Raw genomic sequence first — 16,535 nt, 5'->3', positions numbered from 1 at the left:
AAAATGCATTTAAATTGCATTCTTTATTGTGAAAATGAGTTACAGTTTGGGAGTTAACCACAGGGGGGCGCTGATGGAGTTATGTTTCACCTAGTGTGTGTTTACAACTGTAGGGGGGTGTGGCTGTAGGTCTGACGTCATCGATCGAGTCTCCCTTATAAAAGGGATCACTCGATCGATACGCCGCCACAGTGAAGCACAGGGAAGCCGCGTTTACACACAGCTCTCCCCGTTCTTCAGCTCCGGGGAGCGATCGCGAGGGGGTGGCTAGAAACGAATAGCCGCCCCCTCATCCCGGATCGCTCGCAGACGATTTCCGACCGCCGCATTTACCGGGGGGGTCCCGATCGGACCCCCGACCCACGTCTAGGCAGGGACGTACGGGTACGCCCATCTGCCTGTACGTGCCATTCTGTGGACGTATATGTACATGCAGCGGTCGTGAAGTGGTTAAAAAAATATGTAATATAGGAGCCTGCAGAGCATTGCACTCGTGATCAGCGGACGGCGGGTGCAATATCAGGCTCCTGCAAAGTTCCCGAGCTGTAGGCAGTGTGAATGAACTACAAGCGTGCTGATTAGCTCGCTGGCAGTTCATTGATACTACAAGTCTGTCTGCCACGATGGTGGATGGGACTTGTAATTTAGTCATTCGCAGACTCCTGTCCTGGGGAGAAGAGACACAGATCCAGGTACTGTCAGGGAAGAGGAGACAGATTGTGTGTTCCTAGTATATAGGAACACCGATCGCTCTCCTCCTCCTCCTCCTCCCTTGATCGCCCCCTAGTGTTAACTCCTTCCCTGCCAGTGACATTTATACAGTAATCAGTGGCTATTTTTACCTCTGATCGCTGAATAAATGTCCTGATAAAACAAGTCCCTGCCATTACTAGTAAAAAAATAAAATAATAAATCAATAACCTATTTTGTAGGCACTATGGGCCATATTCTGAGTAAGGATCCATCGTATCTCTCTTTTTTGGCCCGTGTATCTATGCGAGTGATTCTTAGAATCATTTTCGCATAGATACACTTAAGATCCGCCATGTGTAAGTCACTTACACTGTCGGATCTTAAATGTAATTACTCCGACCGCCGCTAGGTGGCGTTTACGTTCAGGTCTCATTTGTTTATGCAAATGAGCCTGATACGCCGATTCCCGAACGAATTCGCGTCGCGTAACCGTCGCTAACATCGTTTGCGTAAGCGTAAACTTACCCCTGCTATATGAGGGGTAAGTTTACGCAAGTCCCACGTAGGCCATGTTAAGTATGGCGTCGGGTCCGCGTCGTGTTTTTCCGTCGGCTACGTCGTTTCCCCAAGTCGTTCTTGAATACGACTTTACGTCAATGACGCACACGTCGGCGTCATTGACGTTTTACGCCGAGAACTGGAGCATGCGCACTGGGCTATTTTAAGCCCGGCGCATGCGCAGTTCGTTAGAATCGGGGGCGCGCTTAATTTAAATAGAAGCCGCCCCCTTGGTGATACGCGTGGCTACGCCGGGCCATTTACACTCCGCCGCCCCAAACTACGGAGCAAGTGTTTGGGGAATACAGCACTTGCTCCTGTAGGTTGGGGCGGCGGAGTGTAAATAGCTTACGCGCCGCCCGCGGGAAATCTAGGAGAATATGGCCCTATAACTTTTGCGCAAAGCAATCAATATACGCTTATTGCAAAAAAAAAAAAAAAATTACCAAAAATATGTAGAATACATATCGTCCTAAACGGAGGACATTTTTTTTTTTTTTTTTAAATTGGGATATTTATTATAACAAAAATTTTAATTTTTTTTTTCCAAATTGTTGCTCTTTTTTGTTTACAAAAAACGCAGAGGTGACACCAAAAGAAAGCTCCATTTGTGTGAAAAAAAAAAATTCAAAATTTAATTTGTGCACAGTGTTGTATGACTGAGTAATTGTTATTCAAAAGTGTGACAGCGCTGAAAGCTGAAAACTGTCCTGGGCAGGAAGGGGATGAAAGTGCCCGGTATTGAAGTGGTTAAACAATAAAGATATTGAAAAAAATAAAAACAAAAACACAACAGTCGACATTGTGAGATAAAAATACACGTAATTACATAAATCTGTACAAGTGTGCACATTTACACTGGTTTAGGATCCTCTTAAAAGGACAATTTACTATGAACGCCATTGGTCTGTCCATCAAATGACCAGAATTCACCCGGGAGATGTGTTGCAAGAGCTCCCCCTGGATGGCAACTTTGGGAATGCAGTCCAATGTTCAAAACAAATCTCCCTTCTCAGAAGATCCGGAAACGGCAGGCCAGTCTAAAATTTCTGCAAGAATTTCAGCACCATGTCCCTGAGCCGAACCCGGAGTCGCTCGTCGTGCTCGCAGATGATATGGGTGGAGTCCTCCTCAAACTGGATGAGAGTATCGGCCTCTTGCAAGTGGACGATGTGACCCTTGGCGGTGTCCTCTATCTTCACATCGCTGAATCCGTGCTGCAATTGGAGGAGAGCAAGTCAGTACATCAGACATTTACCAGCAACCAATAGCGTTATCCTCCACTACAGACCAAAGATAGAACGTTCCCAAAGATTCACTTCCTTGTACTTTTGTATGTTTATGTCTGTTTTTTTTTACACTGTGATGTCATTTGTTTGTTTTATAAAAATAAATTCAAATCTAAGTTAAAAAAAAAAAAAAAAAAAAAGGATTCACTTTCTTGTACTTGTATGTTTGTCTATTTTTCATTGATGTAATGTAATTTGTTTTATGCATTTTTTTTCAAATCCAAGTAAAAAAACTAGTTTAACAAAAAAATAAAATAAAAATGATTCACTTTCTTATACTTTTGTATGTTTATGTCTATTTTCTATTACTGTAATGTAAATTTGTTTTATACATTTTTTTCAAATCTAAAGTAAAAAAAATAGTTTAACACATTTTTTTTTTACAATTATTCACTTTCTTGTACTTTTGTATGTTTAGATCTATTTTTTTGTTCCTGTAATGTAATTTGTTTTATGCATTTTTTTCAAATACAAGTATGGCTCTTTAACGGCTTGCGGACCATATACTGTAAATGTACGATGCCAAGGAGACTCTCCAGCACAGGATTACGTATATATATATATATATATATATTATTTTTTTTATTTTTTTTACTTCTGCTATAAAACGTATGCAATAAAAAAATTTAAAAATCAAATTATATAAATATATATATATATATATATATATATATATATATATATATATATATAAAAATTCTGTCTTTTTTTTTGTTTTAGCACAAAAAATTTAAAACCGCAGAGGTGATCATATGCCACCAAAATAAAGCTCTATTTGTGGGGAAAAAAGGACATATAGCCAGATTCAGAGAGGTTTACGCCGGTGTATCAGTAGATATACAGACAAGAAACACAAACTCCTGCGCACAAGTGGGATCCTTGATGATTGATCAAATATCTACATACAGATCTCCTTGAAAGTCAAAAAAACGTAGTAACAGAGGCCTTGCTGCCCTTCATGGATGGGGAAATCCTGGTAGAAGACAAAAAGGGAGAAAGAAAGGCGCACCAGCCTCGTGTACTACCATTTGACAGTTTTAATGGAATAACATAATAATGAAAACTACTCACAAACAAAGATGATAAAAGGCTTGTCAAATGATAATTAAAATACCCCTCGACCCACACTCCGGAATGTAGGGGGGGTGGCGAGGTGCGTTGCTGCTGGCTTACGCGTTTCGAGGTAACAGAGACCTCTTCCTCAGAGCCCAGCAGTGCATGCCCTTCCACACACACCAATTAAATAGAAATACATGTACCGTAGGCCCAGGCACCGCCCAACACCGACCACGGAAACACCCCCAGGGGCCGTCCAGACTCCACCCCTTCATACGAAATAAAATAATTTTTTTTTTTGATGATAATAATAAAAAATAAAAATAAATAGAAATAGTAATAGTACTACTATTGTAGGTGAAACAGGGGGATGAAAGTGCATAATAAAAGTAGTAATAGTAGTAATACCAATAATGCTAATAATGATAATTATAACTACTATTACTACTTTTATTATGCACTTTCATCCCCCTGTTTCACCTACAATAGTAGTACTATTACTATTTCTATTTATTTTTATTTTTTATTATTATCATCTAATTTTTATTTTATTTTATTTCGTGTGAAGGGGTGGAGTCTGGACGGCCCCTGGGGGTGTTTCCGTGGTCGGTGTTGGGCGGTGCCTGGGCCTACGGTACATGTATTTCTATTTAATTGGTGTGTGTGGAAGGGCATGCACTGCTGGGCTCTGAGGAAGAGGTCTCTGTTACCTCGAAACGCGTAAGCCAGCAGCAACGCACCTCGCCACCCCCCCTACATTCCGGAGTGTGGGTCGAGGGGTATTTTAATTATCGTTTGACAAGCCTTTTATCATGCTTTGTTTGTGAGTAGTTTTCATTATTATGTTATTCCATTAAAACTGTCAAACGTTAGTACACGAGGCTGTATCAGTAGATACGCCGTCGTAACTCTGAATCTGCTCCGTCGTAAATTTAAGTGTATTCTCAAATTGAGATACACTTAAATCTAGCTAAGATACGACTGCGGGCGCCGTCGTATATTAGCTGTCTATTTAGGCCGGCCGCTAGGGGCGTGTACGCTGATTTACGCCTAGAATGCGTAAAACAACCAGATACGCCTATTCACGAACGTACGCTTGCCCGTCGCAGTAAAGATACGCCGTTTACGTAAGGCGTTTTCAGGCCTAAAGTTAGTCCACCAAAAAGATGGCGCAGCCAATGTTAAGTATGGACGTCGGTCCCGCGCCAAATTTTTACGTCGTTTGCGCAAGTCGAATGGGGCTGGGCGTAATTTACGTTCACGTAGAAACCAATGAGTCTTTGCGGCGTAATTTGGAGCATGCGCACTGGGATACGTCCACGGACGGCGCATGCGCAGTTCGATAAAAACTTAATTTACGTGGGGTCATGCTTTATTTACATAAAACACGCCCACCTCTTCACAATTTGAATTAGGCGCGCTCAGGGCGGGACATTTACGCTACGCCGCTGTAACTTAGGACGCAAGTGCTTTGTGAATACAGCACTTGCCTCTCTAACTTACGGCGGTGTAGCGTATATGAGATATGCTACGCCTGCCTAACGTTAGGCACGTCTTTTTGAATCTGGCTAATAGATTTTATCTAAGTAAAAGTAAAAAAAAAACAAACAAGGCCAGTGCATCCAGGAGCAGTGGCATTTTGGCAGGAAAAACACTCGGTACGTTCAGTGCTTATAAATTATTATTCTGGCCAATGAAATAAATTAACACCGAAATGCTTGATGTGTCGAAATGCGTTGTACGCGTTTACAAGCGTCAATCGTTTTGTAAGCCAAGACCACCACTGCCAGGAAGAAAGGCATTTAGGAGACAGGTGGCAACAGTATCCAGTGTGCATGAGGGTCTGCGGGCTTGACCCTGAGCCAGGTTGTGTGACACACACACAGCACGGATCGGTCCCATCCCAGGATATGATTGACAGCAGTAGAAGCCAATGGCTCCCACTGCTGCCTTTAGGTACTGCGAGGTGAGAGAGAGCAGCCCTGGTTCGAGATCAGGCAAGTATTTAGGGGGAGACTGGGGGAGGGGAGGAGCTAACCAAGGAAAGTTTTTTTTTTACATTAAAGGGTCACTAAAGGAAAAAAATGTTTTTGCTGAAATGACTGTTTACAGGGTATACAGACATAAAAGTTAACTGATTCCTTTTAAAAATGATTACAAATAGATAAAAATCAATCATATAATGTGCCTGCAGGTTAGTTTCACTTTTAAACTGGTTTCATGTTCCTGTGAACTAGAGAGACACACAGAACAAAAACAAACAAATCCAGGGCAGTGTTTTGTTTTTAAAATGAATCTGATTGGTTCTGTTAAGTTTTAGCCATACAGTAATGACAGCTTAGACCACCGTGAAAAGCTCCCAGTATGATGGTTGTAAGGAAACAGACAACCAGGAAGTGTGGAGATCAGAGCAGTTTTACAGCAACATCAAAGCAAAAACGAACAATAAGGACATGAAACCAGGACTGCAGTAAGGTAAAGGAAGCTATTTAGCTAAAAAAAAAAAATTCCTTTAGTGATCCTTTAATGTAGAGAATGCATTCAAGTCAAAAAATCGGTATTAAAAAATAATTTGTACTTATTCATACATATTATTAAATAATTTTGTTAATTTATTATTAAATTTTATTAATATTTACTGTAATATAAATAATTTTAGTCATACTTTGAACTATTATAAACAATTTAATGAACGCATACGTAAAATATTATTTAATGTTTGGGCTCCTGCAGGATAATGTCATAATGTGCTAGTATGCCAGACTTTCCTTAAAACGAGCCCTCCAGCAGTGTGCACTGTCACCGCTGCAGGGGCTTCCATCTTCACCCGTTCTTCATTCCGGGTTCGCGGGCTGTGGCCATTTGATTGGCCGAGCCACGATGAGGTCAATCCTGTGCATGTGTACCGGAGTCACGGCTGCTGCATGAACGGCACCATCTATTCAGAGTGCAGTGTGCATGTGTGGGCGACATCACCGGCTGCTACTAAATTAAATATCTCCTAAATGGTGCACATTTAGAAGAAATTTACTGTACCTATAACCAGCGGCGGTACGTCCATAGTGGGCACAGGAGCGCCGCCCCCTCTCTCTCCTGCACTGCCACTGAAAATCAACAATACATAGATTTCGTGCATTGCATGAATCTATGTATTGTCGCCGGCGCTGAATAACAGCAGTTGGTTTTTGGAAGTGTCTATTAGAGCCAGCTTCCCGATCACAGCCTGTGGGCTCTAATCGGCTTCCAAATAGTTAACCATGGGACTCACAGGGTGTGTGTTCCCTGGTTAACACTGACACGCGTCTCAGCCTATCAGGTTCACCGGGTCTGGTTACCGGTAACCCGATTGGCTGAAGAGACATCGAGGGCGGGAGAAGACATTGGGGGATCGTGGAGGGGGGATGGCTGACCCGATAAAGGCAAGTGCTGGGCAATCTGGTGGTATTTGAGGGAGCAATCTGGCAGCAATTTAAGGGATAAATTGGCGGTTTGAGGGCGCAATCTGTCGGCAATTGATGGGCACAGAGGCAACAATTGATGGCATGGCACAGTGGCGACAATTGATGGCACAGTGGCGACAATTGATGGCACAGTGGCGACAATTGATGGCACAGTGGCGACAATTGATGGCACAGTGGCGACAATTGATGGGCACAGTGGCTGCGTTTGATGGCATGGCACAGTGGCGACAATTGATGGCATGGCACAGTGGCGACAATTGATGGCATGGCACAGTGGCGACAATTGATGGCATGGCACAGTGGAGACAATTGATGGCAAGGCACAGTGGAGACAATTGATGGCACGGCACAGTGGCGACAATTGATGGCACGGCACAGTGGCGACAATTGATGGCACGGCACAGTGGCGACAATTGATGGCACGGCACAGTGGCGACAATTGATGGCACGGCACAGTGGCGACAATTGATGGCACGGCACAGTGGCGACAATTGATGGCACGGCACAGTGGCGACAATTGATGGCACGGCACAGTGGCGACAATTGATGGCGCGGCACAGTGTCGACAATTGATGGCACGGCACAGTAACGACAATTGATGGGCACAGTGGTGGCAATTGATGGGCACAGTGGCGGCAATTGATGGGCACAGTGGCGGCAATTGATGGGCACAGTGGCGGCAATTGATGGGCACAGTGGCGACAATTAATGGGCACAGTGGCGACAATTGATGGGCACAGTGGCGACAATTGATGGGCACAGTGGCGGCAATTGATGGGCACAGTGAGGCTGCAATTGATGTTTTTCTTTTGTTTGTTTGCGCCCACCCAAAATTTTTGAGCACCAGCCGCCACTGCCTATAACTAAGCCTTATTATAAGCTTACCTGTGTAAATCAAAAAGCAGACTTTACTACTGCTTTAAGTCTTTACAACCACTGTCCAGCTGATGAGAAACACCAGGCCGGGAGGGAAGGCACACAGAATACAACTGTAGGTACTCCACTTACCTTCTCCAGGGTCTGTACAAATTGCTCAACGGGAATGGTTCCGCTCAGTAGAGCTTTGAACGGCTGGCTCTCTGGACTTTCCTCCGTGGCTCGCTTCCTCTTCTTCCCCGACGGAGGTGGTGCTGCCTTCGGAGGAGGCTGAGCAAGAAATCAAAAGAAACTTCTGTTATAATAAGAGCATTGAGGTCAGGTTTTCCCAGAAAAATATAATTAAAATATGTAGACTCCAAAAGAACATGTTGTAGATATTATATAAAAGTAATATGGGGGGGGCATCTAATAGCGCAACGTGTTTCGTGGCTATAGTGCCACTCTTCAGGAGCAGATGCGGAGTAGATGTCTATAAAAGGTATTACAGGTAAATATTAGATGGGGTAATAATTAGAAGGAATAGTACAAGAGTAAGTCCCCCACTCATACTTCTAGGGCAGTGATGGCGAACCTTGGCACCCCAGATGTTTTGGAACTACATTTCCCATGATGCTCAACTACACTGCAGAGTGCATGAGCATCATGGGAAATGTAGTTCAAAAACATCTGGGGTGCCAAGGTTCGCCATCACTGTTATAGACCAACCATGAGTCTGGGCACAGGCTGGTGCACGCAGTCGGCCTTTGCCCTCCCCAGCCCGTGCCCAGACTCACGGTTGGTCTGTAAGAGTGGGGGACTTACTCTTGTACTATTCTTTTGTAATTATTACCCTAATATTTACCTTTAATACCTTTATAGACATCTAGGCCCGGATTCTCAGAGGACTTACGACGGCGCAGCGCCATGTACGCCGTCGTAAGTCCTAATCCGAGCCGTCGTATCTATGCGCCTGATTTTTAGAATCAGTTACGCATAGATATCCATTAGATCTGACAGGCGTAAGTCTCTTACGCCGTCGGATCGTAACTGCAATTTTCCGCTGGCCGCTAGGGGCGTGTAAGCCGATTTACGCGTCGAAATATGTAAATTAGCTAGATACGCAAATTCCCGAACGTACGCGCGGCCGACGCAGTAAATTTACGCCGTTTACGTTAGGTTTTTCCCGGGGTAATGTTGCCCCTGCTATATGGTGGCATAAGTGCGGCGCAACAATGTTAAGTATGGCCGTCGTTCACGCATTGAAATTTGAAAAAGTTACGTCGTTTGCGTAAGTCGTCCGTGAATGGGGCTGGACGTCATTTACGTTCACGTCGAAACCAATGACGTCCTTGCGGCGTACTTTGGAGCAATGCACACTGGGAAATTCCACGGACGGCGCATGCGCCGTTCGGGAAAAACGTCAATCACGTCGGGGTCACAGTAGATTTACATAAAACACGCCCCCCTGATCCAAATTTGAATTAGGCGGGCTTACGCCGGCCGATTTACGCTACGCCGCCGCAACTTACGGAGCAAGTGCTTTGAGAATACAGAACTTGCCCGTCTAAGTTGCGGAGGCGTAACGTAAATCTGATACGTTACGCCCGGGCAAAGATACGCGAATGTACCTGAATCTGGCCCTTACACCGCATCTGCTCCTGAAGAGTGGCAATATAGCCACGAAACTCGTCAAGCTACTAGATGTCCCCCGTATTATTTTTATATAATATCTACAACATGTTCTTTTGGATTCTACCAGGGGTCAAGTCCTGGGGAAAAAAAGTGTGGAAACTCCCACCCAAGATCCACTGCCCCACCAAAAAAAAATAATAATACGCTCATATGCATAATTACTAAACCGCATTTTTTTTTCTTTCGATCCACTGTACCTTAGTAATCCTTTATGTTACTGGCCGCTTCCTGTATATTGTGGGATTTAGAAAGAACTTGCTTATTTCTAAATCCCGCGATAACTCCCGGCAGACCTCCGCAATGTCTCCTGGGAACAATGACAAAAGCTCCCAGGAGACATTGCGGCATCGAGGAAGTGACGCACACTACCCAATGAATCCATATACAGGAAGTGGCCAGTAACATAAAGGATTACTAAGGTTCGTCTGCCCCTGGCAGTGACTCGAGCTGGGCATCGCCGCTTAGTGAAGGATTGGCTCGGGCGGCTCGGCTGCTCTAGTCCTGCAAAGGGAACTGCGTTCCTGCTGTGAAAAAAGTGCAGGAACTCCGTTCCCACACGTTCCCGCAGGACTTGAGCCCTGGATTCTACCAATTTTAATGACATTTTTGACTGTGGAGACACACAACAATGAGTCTGGCATTTCTATGATGTTACTATTGTGTTACCACTGTGTTGCTATGCCAATATAGTGGAACCTCGGATTACGAGCATAATCCGTTCCAGGAGAATGCTCGTAATCCAAATCACTCGCATATCAAAGCGAGTTTCCCCATAGAAATCAATGGAAACGAAAATAATTAGTTCCATATTGACTTCAATGGCATGCAATACCGCATGTGGCTAGAGGTAGGGGGCACCGGAGAGCCTCGGAAACGCCCGAGGACAGCTCGGCTGAACTCAGGAACTGAATATTTCCAAGCATTCCCGAACGGCTCTGATTGGCTCTGGCGCCCTCCCCCCCCCCCCAAACGCGGTGCTGCACACCACTGTGGCTTGAATCCTGCTCGTTTTGCGAGACAACAATCGCAAACCGAGTCAGGATTTTTTTTTAAAACAGTGCTTTTATTGCGAAACGCTTGTTAACCGTGTTACTCGCAATCCGAGGTTCCACAGTGGATACTATAATACTATGTAATGGAATTAAAGTTTCATTGTTTTACTTGTAATACTATGCAAGATAGATGGTCACAATTATGGTTTACCCACCAGACATCATTATGTTAAGTTGCCTCCCTGGTTGCATGTTTAACACAAAGTCCCAAACCTTGCTCCTTTATACCTCAAATGTCAAGGATGGAGGTAAATTTCAATGTCCTCATATAAAGTCCCAAACCCTTTTTTTTTCTTCTCACCTCCAGCACAATAACTGGCTGTGTCCTTCCAAGCAGGGATATGTAGCCCTAGTGTGCGGCTGCAATTCTTTAGGGGACCCTTGCACATGGGGCCATCTAGATGCAGTGCACCTGGAAGGGACATGTGCAGTGTCCAGCTGTCAAAGTCTATGGCAGGCTGCAGCTACGAGACTGAACGCCGTATGTACTGGTACCGGCATTTAGGGATAAGGGACCACAACCTAGTTTCTTCCGCGTTCCTGATCTTTATCCCTAAAGGTGAACACCACTCAGTAGAGCGTTCAGCCTCATCCAACCGTAGCCTACCATAGACCTTGACAGCTTGACACGGCACCCGTCTCCCTCCCAAGACTGCCATAGACTTTGACAGACTACAGGCAGCGAGGCTCGAAGCGGCACCTGCCCATCCTGGGTGCACTTAACCCTGTGAAGATGCTGAGGAAACCAACTAGGAAAAAAAAAAACTCAGATTCGGGTCTACTGTGTTGGCTTTCCGGGTTTTAACCAATACAGTACCCAAATGTATGCTGCACGTACGGTGACCCTCCCACACCAGTACTGTCCAGGTTGAACCCATAATTGGATGCAAGTCTTTTGAATCAGACTATTACCGTATTTATCTTACTATAACGCGCCCCGGCGTATAGCGCGCATCCCCGAACTTGAAGGAAAATTTCTGGAAAAATAAAAATACTTACAGTTTGGATGCCCCTCGTCGGTGTCTTGCCCGTCGTCTATCGCGTCCTGCCCATCGGCGGCCTCGTCCGGTCCGGCGTCCTTCTGCGGCCATTGTAGTGTCCTCCCCGCTGTGTTTGAACCACTGCGCCGACGCATACCGAGCGCAGTACACTCGTGTATAGTCGGGCAGGCTCGGCTCCTCTCGCGTAAAGGACGTACAGGACGTGACCGCGAGTGGAGCCGAGCCTGCCCGAGTGTACTGCGCTCGGTATATGTCGGCGCAGTGGTTCAAACACAGCGCGGGAAGCGGGGTATCGGCGTATATCGCGCACCCACGATTTTGCCCTGATTTTCAGGGCAAAAAAGTGCGCGATATACGCCGATAAATACGGTAATTTTCCTAACATGTTTTTCCATCTAGACCATTACAGATACCGTATTTTCCGGCGTATAAGACGACTTTTTGGATGCAAAAAAATGCATCCAAAGTCGGGGGTCGTCTTATACGCCGGGTACGGAGACCCGGCGATCGTTCATGATTTCAAAGCCGCGCCATCTTCTCAGCGTGTCCTGTGATAGGCGGAACACACATCTTCCCAGCAGCGCCTCTGTTCTGTGTTCCGCCAATCACGGATGCCTTCTCATCCTCGGACGAGATGAGAAGGCACCCGTGATTGGCGGAACACAGAACAGAGGCGCTACTGGGAAAATTTGTGTTCCGCCAATCACAGGACACGCTGAGAAGACGGCGCGGCTTTGAAATCATGGACGCTCGCAGCAGACGGAGACTGTCACCGGCCTGCAAAACGTGAGTGATGGCACAGTGGGGGGGAAAGTGGGGGCAAATGATGGCACTGTGGGGGCAAGAGATGGCACTGTGGGGGCAAGTAATGTGATGGCACTGTGGGGGCATGTAATGTGATGGCACTGTGGGGGCATGTAATGTGATGGCACTGTGGGGGCATGTAATGTGATGGCACTGTGGGGGCATGTAATGTGATGGCACTGTGGGGGCATGTAATGTGATGGCACAGTGGGGGCATGTAATGTGATGGCACAGTGGGGGCATGTAATGGCACAGTGGGGGCATGTAATGGCACAGTGGGGGCATGTAATGGCACAGTGGGGGCATGTAATGGCACAGTGGGGGCATGTAATGGCACAGTGGGGGCATGTAATGGCACAGTGGGGGCATGTAATGGCATAGTGAGGCTTGAAAAAAGCCTGTTTCTGTCAGCGGTTGTTCCTGTCAGCGGTTGTTCTGGCTACCCCTCAGCTTCCAGAAAGACTAGTAGGAAGGGGGTAGTCTTATACGGCGAGTATATCCCAAAACCAATTTTTTTCCTGGAAAATTAGGGGGTCGTTTTATACGCCGAGTCGTCTTATACGCCGGAAAATACGGTACCCTTTTTTACTTTTATCTTATATACATATTTTTCTTTATAGACTATGCAGTATCTGCTCCCGGTGAGTCGGATTTAGCGATGAAACGCGTCGAGATTTACAGGATGCTGCCTCCACCCTATACATAGCACTACCATATCTCATTTCCATCTACTATACCCACCTATATTGCATATGTGTTTTTTTGACATGGCATATACTGTCCTATTTTCCATGTATTTATATTTTATCTTGCTAACTTGTTGTGGAAATTCAGGATTTTTTTTCCTTTATGTACCTACTTGTTGTTATGGGTCTTCACTGCCCAATGTCAATAAATGTGTCTATTACTTTTTACAGTTGTGTTATTAACTGCTTCATTGACAGTCCCAAATCTTTTATTTTGTTATACAGTACCCAACTGTGATGTAACCCGCCACAGGGCTCATCAGCCGGTGACTTGTCCTTAATGTTCCCCTAACGGGGAAGTTCCTTCAATGACTGCGCAGGCGCAAACTTGCCGACGGAAATCTCCGAACCTCGCCCGGCATCCAGGCTCATTCTTTAACATCCCCGTGGATTGGAGGATGTTGTAAAAAGAGCCAGGAGGCCGAGCGAGCGGAGCGAGCCGTCCGAGCGAAGCGAGGACGTGAGGCAGACTGGCCACTTACCTCGAAATCCACGTCGCCCTGGATGCCGGCCGAGGTTCAGAGATTTCCGTCAGCAAGTTAGCGCCTGCGCAGTCCTTGAAGGAACTTTCCCGTTAGCCGGAACCATCTCAGCACATCAGATTGCGCTTGCGCTGGAACTTCCACGATAGCTGGAACCAGCTCGGCAGATCACCGGCTTTACCAAGTGGAAGGCCCGTGATTGAGCACCCACATTGGGGCAGCAAGGTGATTGGCTTCTCCACCCGCACCTGAACTCTCCCAGGCCCAGCCACTCACCTGCAGGACATGCTTGTTATCCTTTGTATACAGAACGGCAGACACAGTCGCCAAGGAGACGCCGGGTTTAATTTCCATCGGCACCAGAGATTCTGCCAACTAAATAGGAGAAGGAAAAAATACTGGCGAATATAAAATATACACTGGACCCTTTTGCATGATTTCTAATGTGATAAAATAAATTGCGGCATTTACAGAAACAGAGGGTTCTGTTATTACAAATGGAGTCATTATTTCTAGACTATTATTAAAGCTGAACTCCCGAATTCTTTTAAAAATACTAAATACCAAATACCAGCCATTGTTTACTCCCACTGGGCACAATGCAGCCCTCGAAAATCTGAAGGACAGTAAACTTGCCCTTTCTTTAGAAAGTTTAGAGACCCCGGCCGTAGACAAACCCAATGCACGGATCCCCCCCCCCCCCAAAAAAAAAATTGCCCAAAGATCAGCTTGCTTAAAGCTTTCAAAATGCCATGCAAAGCTGCTCAAGTTTTTATTTATTTTTTATTTCATAAGAGGTGGTCTATACATACTTATTGGTAGTCCTCTTCTTTTGAAATATCCCTTTCCTAGCTTGGGTTTCAAAGTTGCGGCCCCCTCCTCTCCGTTTGTGGGTCTCCTTAGCAAGCGGTGTGCTCTCTTCCCTGAGCCGAGCTGTACGCGTCTATAGACGCACACAGCACTGGCAAGCATCATCACTGAGCTCTAGCTCTCTACTGCCCTCAGTGTCTGATAAGACTTCAGAAAGTTCAGGGAGCGATGCTGTTGGATCCTGGACCCGGCTGGCCGTGACAAGTGCTTTGGGATGGAGGGGAGTTATAATAGTGCGTGGACTTTTTTACCTCTATACTGCGAATGCATAAAAAAAAAAAAAAAGTGTAGCCTTTAGAACAACTTTGAATTTTCTTCCCCAAGCACAAGCCTTTTTTTCTTCTTCACCAAATTTCCAAAAGCATTTTTTTTTTTTTAACCACTTAAGCCCCGGACCAAAATGCAGGTAAAGGACCAGGCCCCTTTTTGCGATTCGGCACTGCGTCGCTTTAACTGACAATTGCGCGGTCGTGCGACGTGGCTCCCAAACAAAATTGACGTCCTTTTTTTCCCCACAAATAGAGCTTTCTTTTGGTGGTAATTGATCACCTCTGCGGTTTTTATTTTTTGTGCTATAAACAAAAATAGAGCGAACATTTTGAAAAAAAAAAGGGATTTTTATAAACAGCTTACCTGTAAAATCCTTTTCTCGTAGTACATCACGGGACACAGAGCGGCATAGTAATTACTATGTGGGTTATAGAGTCTACCTTCAGGTGATGGACACTGGCACTCTCAGACAGGAAGTTCCTCCCTATATAACCCCCTCCCATAGGAGGCGTACCTCAGTTTTGTAGCAAGCAATATTATTCCCAATTTTCCCAGAGGGGTGGGAGCTCTGTGTCCCGTGATGTACTACGAGAAAAGGATTTTACAGGTAAGCTGTTTATAAAAATCCCTTTTTCTCTATCATACATCACGGGACACAGAGCGGCATAGTAATTACTATGTGGGATGTCCAAAAGCAATGCCAAATGAGGGGGGGGAGAAACCAAAAGAAAAGATCCAAGGTGCCATCGAGCGCAGGGAACTCAAAGGGCTGCCTGTAAAACAGCCTGCCCAAAGGCCAGGTCCCCGCGCCTCCCCACGTCCAGCTGATAAAACTTCGCGAACGTGTGGACTGATGACCAGGTAGCTGCCCTGCATACCTGGGCCATAGAAACCTGGTGCTGAACTGCCCATGAAGTCCCCAAAGCTCTTGTAGAATGAGCCTTAATAGAAGCCGGAGGCTCCTTACCCTTCAGGCCATAGGCCTGAGAGATTACCTGCCGAATCCATCTGGCCAAGGTGGCTTTTGAAGCCGCCTGTCCTTTCTTGGGCCCATCTGGCAGAATGAATAAGGAATCTGTTTTCCTAATGTCTGCCGTAGCTTTTAAATAGACTTTCACGGCTCTTACCACATCCAAGGTATGCAGTAACCTTTCTTCCCTAGACCTTGGTGAGGGAAAGAAGGATGGAAGAACCAAATCCTGGTTCAAATGAAAGCTTGCGACTACTTTGGGCAAAAAAGTAGAAAGGGGTCGGAGTACGACCCTGTCCTCATGGATTATCAAGAACGGTTCCTTACAGGATAATGCTGCCAATTCTGATACCCTCCTGGCCGAAGCCATGGCCACCAAGAAGACTAATTTCCTGGAAAGCAAGATTAATGGGACTTGACCCAAGGGTTCAAAAGGCTGCTTCTGAAGGACTGAAAGGACTAAATTTAAGTCCCATGGACATAAGGGGAGTTTAATCGGAGGACTAATCCGTAAAGCTCCCTGAAAAAAATTTTTTACTAGAGAATGCGTGGCTAGCGGTCTCTGAAAAAACACCGATAAGGCCGACACCTGGCCCCTAAGGGAACTTACAGCTAGCTTCATGTCTAGCCCCCTTTGCAAGAACTCCAAGATCCTGCCAATTACAAATTTACGAGGGTGCCATTTCCTGGTCTCACACCAGGCTATGTAAGATCTCCACACCCTGTAGTATAT

The 16,535-nt window shown here is 45.6% G+C and overlaps 1 protein-coding gene across 1 annotated transcript in view; it reads right to left on the bottom strand.

Annotated features, from left to right (window-relative positions):
• Positions 1–2,053: 2,053 nt before the first annotated feature.
• Positions 2,054–16,535, bottom strand: part of INTS9 (integrator complex subunit 9) — a 104,143-nt gene continuing 89,661 nt past the window's right edge. Inside the window, exons 15-17 of the mRNA XM_040348111.1 lie at positions 13,969–14,067; positions 8,066–8,203; positions 2,054–2,468 (exon numbers count right to left, since the gene is read on the bottom strand). Of these exons, the coding sequence (XP_040204045.1) occupies positions 2,292–2,468; positions 8,066–8,203; positions 13,969–14,067 (414 nt within the window). The 3' untranslated portion in view covers positions 2,054–2,291. The remainder of the gene's footprint in view (positions 2,469–8,065; positions 8,204–13,968; positions 14,068–16,535) is intronic.

This window comes from Rana temporaria, chromosome 4 (genome assembly GCF_905171775.1).
Source record: "Rana temporaria chromosome 4, aRanTem1.1, whole genome shotgun sequence".
Lineage (NCBI taxonomy): Eukaryota > Metazoa > Chordata > Amphibia > Anura > Ranidae > Rana > Rana temporaria.
Note: the sequence above shows the minus strand (reverse complement) of the source record. Positions and strands in the feature narration are given on the sequence as shown.